Source organism: Nannospalax galili, unplaced genomic scaffold (genome assembly GCF_000622305.1).
Source record: "Nannospalax galili isolate Female #2095 unplaced genomic scaffold, S.galili_v1.0 scaffold171, whole genome shotgun sequence".
NCBI classification, from domain to species: Eukaryota; Metazoa; Chordata; class Mammalia; order Rodentia; family Spalacidae; genus Nannospalax; species Nannospalax galili.
In genome coordinates this window covers 3,467,772-3,477,637 of record NW_008329362.1, presented here as the reverse complement: position 1 = coordinate 3,477,637, position 9,866 = coordinate 3,467,772, and the positions used below count along the sequence as shown (strand labels likewise).

The 9,866-nt window shown below is 35.5% G+C and overlaps 1 protein-coding gene across 1 annotated transcript in view; it reads right to left on the bottom strand.

The window, feature by feature from the left end:
• Positions 1 to 268: 268 nt before the first annotated feature.
• Positions 269 to 9,866, bottom strand: part of Tfec (transcription factor EC) — a 77,761-nt gene continuing 68,163 nt past the window's right edge. The window contains exons 5-7 of the mRNA XM_008837315.3: positions 8,949 to 9,024; positions 2,180 to 2,327; positions 269 to 1,166 (exon numbers count right to left, since the gene is read on the bottom strand). Coding sequence (XP_008835537.1) covers positions 789 to 1,166; positions 2,180 to 2,327; positions 8,949 to 9,024 — 602 coding nt within the window. The 3' untranslated portion in view covers positions 269 to 788. The remainder of the gene's footprint in view (positions 1,167 to 2,179; positions 2,328 to 8,948; positions 9,025 to 9,866) is intronic.

The window sequence follows — 9,866 nt, the reverse complement described above, 5'->3', positions numbered from 1 at the left end:
TGGAATGTGATTCTGAAGTTGATGTGAAAATCAGAGGGATGACACAAATAAAATAACCTGTCCTATTTGCACGACACACATGAATATTTATATGAAAATTTAGGATCATGTTCTAGAGAAAATTACCCAGTGTGTTCCTTTTAGTGAACAAAGCACAGAGACATAAATACTAATTGGATTGATTAAAGGAGTCAAGATTTCATTTTAGAAAATAATATTTTTATCTTTATTTTGAAAATTCTCATGTTTATTATGATTGAGTTTTCAAGTACAAGTGATAGAAAATATATTTTGTGTGATTTTTTCCCAACAAGACTTCCACCTTACATATGTCCACCAGACAATGGGAAAACAATAATCACCAGATTTGTTGGTTTTGATTCTCAAAAACGGGTGCTGTAAGAGGTGACAAGACTATAGAAGTGAATAAGAGGAGATTATATATTGCAGTCTCTTTATGGACATCAGTTTCAAGTAGCTTATCATGTCACTGTTTTCAAAGCATCATTTCAGGGCCATGTCTTTGGTTGTGCCTCTTTCTAGGAAAATGAAATTTAAGTAAATTTGGATTCTGTTGAGAAAGGGGAAAACATTACTTTGAGCTTCAATAATTCTTCAACAGCATGTTTCTTCTTTCCATGAATTCTTTAATCACTTCAAATCACCTTTTTCATGGACCATATAGTCCTTTCGGAAAATTAAGCCAAAGCAACATATGAAATACAGATCATAATTGCATAGCACCAGGATGGAGCTGCTTCCTATTTGACAAACAGTCTGTTTGTGTCTTATAACTCGTCACCATCCTCTGAGCTCAAACTACTTCTACTGCTTGCTTTGGAAACTACAGGGGAAGTGGCAGAGAGCAGCGGGTCTGTTCCAAAGGGGGATATTGTGTCATCCAGCAACATGTCTTCCAATCTTTGTTCCTCTTTCAAAGCAGCACTAAATGATAAATCTGTGAAGTGAGACAATGGATCAGAAAAGGCCATAGCTTGATCATAGAACTCCGGGCTTGTCCCCTGAGATGGAGTCAGTTGTTGGCAATAGTCCACTGAGTTTCGTTCAGGGTGGGTTTGCTGTTTGGTGACATGTGCACCTAAATCAACAGTGCCAAGTGAAGTCATTGTTGGCAGCCCATGGGCACGAGCCTGTATTTCTAGTTCCTGCAATTACCAATAAGAATCATTATTAAACAATGCATTAGAAAAGAAGACATCACTAGAGGGATCAAAGTGGAAGCAGAAGAAAATAACTATGAGGAGTAATGCAACTTAAATGTTTTTATGAATAAAGCAATCGGCTGCATTTATGAGGGTTGAAAAATCACTTAGATTAAAAATACTTTTCCTCTTGGTGCTTGTAAACTCATTCATGGCGTACAATGTCCTAGTGGTTCAGACTAAATACCATGATACAAAAATAATAGAAAAACTTCCATTTATTCCTCTTGGTTAATCTCTTGCCACAACTCAAGGCTATTTCATAGAAACAGAGTAAATCCTTTACCCAACTATATGCATACTTGCATTAAAAAAGAAAGAGAGGTTCTAAAAGTCTATATTTTAAAAATAAATAAAAATTAGCTGAGTATGGTGGCATACACTTTTAATCCTTGCACTTAGGAGGCAGAGGCAGGGGATCTCTGTGAGATCCAGGCAAGCCTAATCTACGTAAAGGGTTACAGGCAAGCTGGGGTTACAAGAAGACCCTGTCTCAAAAACCAAAAATAAAAGCCTATATTTTAATATTTTGTCACATAAATAGATGAGAAGTAACAACGTAAACTCATAAATGTCTCGCGGTAAAGAAATCCATAACAATGTTACTAAAGAAATGAAGGGGGTTGGAAAATTTAGTATCCAATATTATCTTACAGAAACAAACAGTATACTTTGATTTTAGGGGTGGATATCATATGTGTATAAGAAATGAGTTCTATTTTCTGCATCTGGTAATTAGTTCTCATTCATAATATATGTATTTCAAGTCACCTTGATCTTCGGTTTCTAATCCAAATCTAATTCAAACAACCTGGTTCATGAACTTCTAAAAGACAATAAACTTATCTCACCAAGGAAAAATTAGTGTTAATAAGAAAAAGAATAAGTGAGAGCAAGGAATAAACCAGTGACAGAAATATTCCTCATACAGCTCGTAGTAAGAGTTCCATAAAGACCTGAATCCGGAGTAGAAGTCTCCGGTTAGCCTGCTCTAATTTCTTCTGTCTGTGTTCTAAGTCTCGTGCTTTCTGTTGTTCTTTCTGTAGCCACTTGATGTACTCCACTGATGCTTTTAGAATGGTTCCTTTGTTCCAGCGCATATCACTGCAGAAGGGAGAGATAACCTTTTCACAATTGTGCATGTCAGCAGAATTCATAAGAACTTACAAAATCTTTTACATTAATATGAAATAATGATTTACATGACTATTATTCACTCTTAGATATTATTGCTTCTGAATAGAAATTTTAATAGAATAGTTAAGAAGCCCTTATATAGTAAAATTAATCCCAGAATGAAAATAAGTGTCAAAAGAAAGTAATAAAGTGGCTTTCTGTGGGAGAGCTAAATGCAATATCATGATTCTACCATTACAGTTTTTATATTTTTAGTGAAAATTGCTTTTATTATTAACTCTAAGATTAAAATCTATGTGCAGTATTTCAGCATTAATGAACTAGGAAATGTACATTACTGACAACTTAAGCCTAAATTTTTAAAGATCATTTCAAATGTACCAATCTTTTAGCCTATTTCCTAATAAAGTTGCTTTTGTTTCTAAGAAAAAAAAATTCTCTCCCAAATGGTGATTCTGAGTGATTATGGAACATAGCAGAGGTGGGCAACATCACTTTACGCAATAGAGTAAGACTTTAAACCATTTGACCAATTGTTCTGTACAAATGACATCAATGTTTTTAAAGCTGGATTTTAAAAGTTATTTTTAAATATTTGTATATTTAAAATACTTGAGGTGAATAAATAAATCTTTCTCAATTAAGCTTTGGTATACACAATCTTTTTAATATTTTAATATTGGAGAAATATTGATATAGAAATATGAAAGAAGTTAATTACTGTAATGTCAGAAAAAATAATGAATGTAATGCTGTATGAGAACTGTTAATATGTACTGAGATTAAGAGCTAATTAGTGGGGCTGGAGAGATGGTTCAGCGGTTAAGAACCCTGGATGTTCTTGCAGAAGACCCAGGTTCAAATCCCAGCACCCACATGGTGCTAATAACTGTCCGTAACTCCAGTTCCAGGGGAGCCGACGACCTCTTCTGTCCTCTGCAGGCATTGCACAACACGGGTGCACTTAGCTAAATGTAGGCAATACATGTGTACAAATAAAATAAAAATAATAAAAATTTAAAAAGAGAACTAATTAGTAAATATTAATTAAAGTGGTAATAAAATAGTAACAAAATTTCAAATTAATGTCATTAGATTAGATGTATGTGTGTTTATCTGTGTGTGTGCCTATGTGTATGTACCTGTATGTGTGCCTGTGTGTGTGTATTGTGTGTGTGTGTGTGTGTGTGTGTGTGTGTGTGTGTGTGTGTGTTAGGGAGGTACCTGCCTCCAAAGGCGAGAAGTCAGCATCCAGTGTCATCTTTTATTCCTTGTCCAACACTTATTTATTGAGTTTTTTGAAATAGGGTCTCCCACTGAACTTAGAGTTTACTGATTTTACTAAATCGACTGACCAACCAAATCCCAAATATCTTCTTGTCTCTAACTCCCAGTGACTGAATTACAGGACAGCATGCCTCACCTCACTTTTTATGTGGGTCTTAGGGATATGAACTCAGGACTTCATGCTCAAACGGCAATCACTACACACTGAGCAATTCCCCGGGCCCCAGGAAATGATTTAATTTTTTATTTTTATTTTATGTGCATGAATGTATTGCCTTCATGTATATAAGTGAATCCATGTCGTGCAATGCCCATGGAGGTCAGAAGAGGCTGTCAGATCCCCTGGAACTGGAGCTATGGACAGCTGCCAGCTGCCATGTGGGTGCTGGGATTCGAACCTGGGTCCTCTGTAAGAGCAGCCAGTGCTCTTAATTGCCGAGCCATCTCTCCTGCCCCAGGAAATGATTTAAATATAATATAAAGTAATTATGTAGGAAAATTTCACATCTTCTCATAGATATTTTTAGTTTATATTGTCTAAAAACATACATTTTTAGTTTGTATAATCTATGCAAAATATAAGTTAATAACAGATGTGGGAATATACATTTTATGAAAGCTAGAATTTGAATATGTATCATTGGAAGTCAGGTTAGGTGGTCATGCCATTAGCAGCAGCAAATTAAAAGAAGATACATTTTACCGCCCAGGAAAATGTGCCTTGAGGTCTGGTTAGACAATCATCTACTGAAATGCACCAAACCAAACCACTGCCGGCGTTTGCTGAATTTAAAAATGATTCACTTCTGTTTCTAGGGTAATTGTGTGTATTGGGATCATCCTACTTCTAAGGATTTATCTCATAATTCAAGAGGTATGAAAAAATAAGCTATTTTGGTCATTGAACCAAAGAATATCTATAATTGAGAACTATTGTGGCCTTCTACATTGAAACTCTTATTAATAATAGGAATCTATGGAACTTTAATTTTGTTTCATTTCTTCACTTGGGAAGAAAAACTTGAAGGAAGAAGAAAATGACCTGTCCCCACTCCCATGCACATATGGGCAGCATAACTGGGCTGAGAGAGAGAGAGAGAGAGAGAGAGAGAACTGGGGATGGGGGAAACCGGAAGTGGAGAAAGGAGGGGTCAAGACATGATCATACTTCATTGTATATGTGTATGAAATTCTCAAAAATAAGAGTGTTTTTAAGAGCAAAAGACCATCCCACCCAACTTTGAACCTTAAAGTACTACTTATTTAGGTCTAAAATGGTGACAGATAACACTATACCACACTTTAATTGGACCCAATGCCGTTTAGACTGCTTTCAAAATTCACTGCCCTTGACAGAATTTGAATAGTTGCAGCTTTGATATTTAAATGTTTTGAACTGAGTTGTCCTTGTATATTAAAGAGCTCTTTCCTCTTTTCCAAGATAAGTCCATGTACCGTGGCATTAAAGTGTTTTAAAAGAATGTGATGGTAGGATAAAAACACAGAACATAAAGCCATGACTAAACGAAAAATATGACGTTGCCCTTTCATTTTCTGTAAAGCAATTTTTTAAGAACTTAAAACTTTTGGTAGAAGAGGAATTAAAAATATGAAGTTAGGAAAATAAAATATGAAGCACCAAGGTGAAAATTGTGGGTGCTCCATCAGGCAAAGCTGTAGAGAATCCCTCATCAGCTGTCACTTGAGGTACACACAATCACTTAAAAGCAGTACAATTTTGTACTAAAAAATACAGGAAGCATCAAGACATGTCCGATTTGTATTTTCTCATATTATGTTTCTTTTTTAATATTTTATTATTTTTATTTTTTTATGTGTATGCGTGTATTGCCTGCATGTGGGCAAGTGCACCCATGTAGTGCAATGCCAGCGGAGGACAGAAGAGGCTGTCGGATCCCCTGGAACTGGAGTTATGGACAACTGACAGCTGCCATGTGGGTGCTGGGATTCGAAGCCTGCCCCTCTGCAAGAACAGCCAGTGTTCTTAACTGCTGAGCCACCTTTCCAGCCCCCAAATTATGTTTCTTAAAGTTTTTCCAGTATACTTTCTCTTCTAACTCCACAATTTTATTCTACAAGGAAATGCAAATTTTTGAATGTTTTGTTACATAAATATGGCAACTTTATTGACTTCGGCATCTTCAAGGTATTACCCTCAGTTTCCTTCCTAAAGCTTAGCCTAATGTGCTGAAAAGTCGTCGGAACTGAACCACTCCCGGAGCTATTTGCCCAAGAGCATGCAGTATTGAAGGAAAGTTCTAGATCTCCTCACTCATTTCATTGGTTCTTAGAAACCTGCGGTTCTCTTTTTTTTGTCAAATGCATCTGATAAAAAAGCATGCCTTATTTTGTTACGTGATGCACTCTTGGTATCCTGCCCAATGTGATATGTAACACATTGGTGCTTTCTTTTTTAAAAAATTCTAGATCTGCCTAGCATGGTGATGTATGCCTTTAATTCCAGCACTCTGGAGGCAGAGGCAGGCAGATCTCTGAGAAGGACACCAGCCTGGTCTATACAGTGAGTTCCAGGCCAGCTGTGGCTAAGATAAAAAAAATTCTAGATGTGTTTTATTTGGTTGGTTGTTGGTTAATAGTTATATCACAGGCTTCCTAAAGATTCTCAGTGGTGATTTAATAAGCATATATATTTATTTATCTATAAGTATATACTTTTGAGACAGGGTCTTTTTTTGTAGCTCAGACTAGCCTAGACATCACTACATAGCCAAGGTTGTCATCAAATTCATGATAATCCTGCCTCAGCCTCCTGAATGCTAGAATTACAGATGTGAACTATCACATCTAGCTGGTTCCTTTTTTTTCAAAGAATGGTTCTTTGTCATTTTAATGGATGTCATCTGTGTAACAGAGTCATTTGAAATTGTTCACTCAAACTAATAATTTTATTTGACACTTTTATGTTTTAAGTTGGCTTTTTAATGTCCTCACTGCCCTAGCACGGTAATGCTGTGTCTTACTCATCTTGCTGTCTTCGGACAGAATCTTGCCATCTCTGCATTAGTCTTACATTCTTTCCCTAATGTTTTTCTGAAATTTTTAAATTGTATATATAAACATCTGAAATTCCAAAGATGAATCCAAATTGTTTCATGGAATACATAGTTGTTCCCAAGGTTGTAGATCTAGGCACTACTTCCCAGTGAAATCCACTGAGATAAGATTTAAGATGATAGATTCTAGATTCAACCATGAGGTTCTCACTGCTGAACCTCAGAGGACACTGACATGACAGGTGAGACCACAGCTAGCCAAGGAATGAAATGCACAAAAGCAGCATTTAGTGTTGAGAATTTTGGAATGTCACATAAGTAGGCTTCTTTGCCCGTACCATTCATTCACATATAGTCCTATCCAGCATTTGATTGTTCAGTATGTTTCCAGCAAGATATGCCTACTTATAGCATAATAAAATCAACATAAATAACAGCCCTTCTTTCTGGGACTCAAGGATCTGAGATTCATAATGAAGAAAAAGAAACTTAAGGAATGCTTATTGTGATGTTTTCCCAACTATCTTGTTTCAGATGTGATTCTGTGATAAAAATGATTATCCATAGTCTAGATCAGATAAATGAGAGCTCACAGTGTATTTTTATTAATCAAGTTTCAGTGACTACAGGCAAGTTAACTCATTTACATATAGTATATGTCTGCATTGGGGCTACAGTGGCAGAGTTAAATAACTGTAATATAGAGTATATATAATATCTATAGGAAAATCTTGCCATCTCTTAAGCTACATGAGTTAATCCAGAAAATCTTCAAATGATCAAAACATTTATAAAATATAAGCAATATAATCCTTCAAAGAATCTATTTATTTGTTTTTATGTCTATGAGTGTTATGAGTGCATGTGTGTAAGTGTACCATGTCATACAGTGCCCACTGAAGACAGAAGAGGGAGTCAGATCCCCTGGAATTGGAATTACAGATGGTTGTTAGCTACCATGGGGGTGCTGGGATTCAAACTCTGGTCTTCTGCAACAACAGCCAGTGTTCTTAACCACTGAGCCGTCTCTCCAGCCCCAAATAATCTTTATAATATATTCACATACACCTTAAATAATTATATATTATATATAATATAGTCATAGTCACATACACCTAAAATAATTATATAGGAAAGACAAATAGTTATTCTCTTCAAAAGATTTTTAAGGGTTTTTTCATATTTAAAGTGTGTGTGTCTGTGTGTGTGTCTGTGTGTGTGTCTGTGTGTTTGTATGTACCTGTGTGTGGGTATGTGTGTGGATGTGCAAGTGCCTGATACCCTGGAGCTGGAGCTGCAGGTTGCTGTGAGCTGATGAATCTGGGTGCTAGAAACCAAACTGAGGTCCTCTGCAAGAATGGCAAGCACTCTTAACTACTAAGCCATCGCTCCAGAACCATTCTCTTTTGAAAAAGAGTCCTGCACTTTGAGAATTTAGTGTATTTGGATGATGATCAGTAGAGTCAGAGCTAGACCTGAGCATCTCGGAGTTCTACACTGGTTTTTTTCTGCCATGACATTCTTCATGCTGTGTATGTCTAGTAGCCTCATCAGGAAAAATAGTCCCCTTTTTTTCTATCATGCAGAATCTAATTGCTTAAATTAGAATGAAAATTATATTTAGGAAAAGTGCATTTAATTCTCACAAGTATCACTTCATCAAACATCCTCATTTTTGGATCCTAGATAATTGCTGGTGCTGGAGAGGTCATTTTGAAATCATCATTGAAGCTATAGATCATGCTTTAATATTTTTGTACAAACATCCCACATTCTAATTTGAAACTTTAATTATTTCTTGAGATTTACAACCTCAAACACCACATTTGACTCTGTATGCCACCAAAACCTGGTTGGAATTAATCAACAGGTTTTTACAACTCCATATTTTTAAATTGTGCATCTCCAGAATTTGGGCATATCTGAAATTCTGACAAATTAACTTTAATGTCCATATAAATCTTTAGTTGGAAGAAATGCTATTGTCATAAATTGAGTATCCCATTCAGTATCATAAATAGCTTGGGACACTGTTACTAAATTTGTCAATTATGTTAATATACAGACAGCCACTATAAATTGAAAACTAATGTACTTATTTTCTATGTTCAGAAATAGATATTTAAAGTGAGGCCAGCGGTAACATTACTTTTTCTATAAGATGCTTACTTTCCTAGCCACTTGATCCATCCTCCCCTTTACCCTTCCACCCATTTGTGGGGGTATCGAAACTACAACATTACTGCAGAAATGATTTTGAACTCACGGATCATTAGATTTTGGAATAAGAGTGCCAAGCTCCTTGATTCGGTAATTAATATTATACCTTCTTCTTCTTTCAACTATTAAGGAAGAAATATTATTGATTATTCTCATTAAAGAACAATTCACTTTTGGTCAGCTGTAAACTTAATAATCTTTTAAAAACAATGAGGAAAAATAACCCCAATTAGTCAAAAGATAGTACTTTAATAATAATAAGATAAAATAATTAAGATAAGATAAAAATTTAAATACATCTTATACTAATAGCAAAATATCAATACTAGAATGGTGAGTATATAATTCATAATATTTTAAAAAATATTTTGTCCCAAAACACTTTTATTTTTTAATTGCTACATTTGCTAAGAATGATGGACACACACACACACACACACACACACACACACACATATTCATATGCTTCCTGTTTGGTTCTTACTGCACACATACACATTTTAGCACTCCATTCTTGTAAACTCTTGAGGTCATACACCATGATCTACCCTTCTCATACCCTCCTCTTAATGTTTAACACATTGTAAGTATGTGTGATCAGTCAACAATGACTACTTTGAAGTTAGGGTCATATCTGAGTCAATTTTTTATTTCCAGAGAGCTTAGCCCATACAGAATGTGCTTTAAAAAAATAGACATGTGTGAATTAGACTACTAGCTTATTTTTCTTTATTTAACATTTATTTATGGTGTGTGTTTGTGTGTGTGTGTGTGTGTGTGTGTGTGTGTGTGACACATGCATGACACCCCATGCCTGTGAGATCAGAAACCGACTGGTGAGTGTTAGTACTCTTCTTTCACAGTATGGGTGCTAGGGATCAAACTTAGTCATCAGGGTTGGTAGCAAGGTATTTACCCTTTGAATCATTTTTCTGGGCCTACTTTTCTAGTTTAAAGTTTTCGA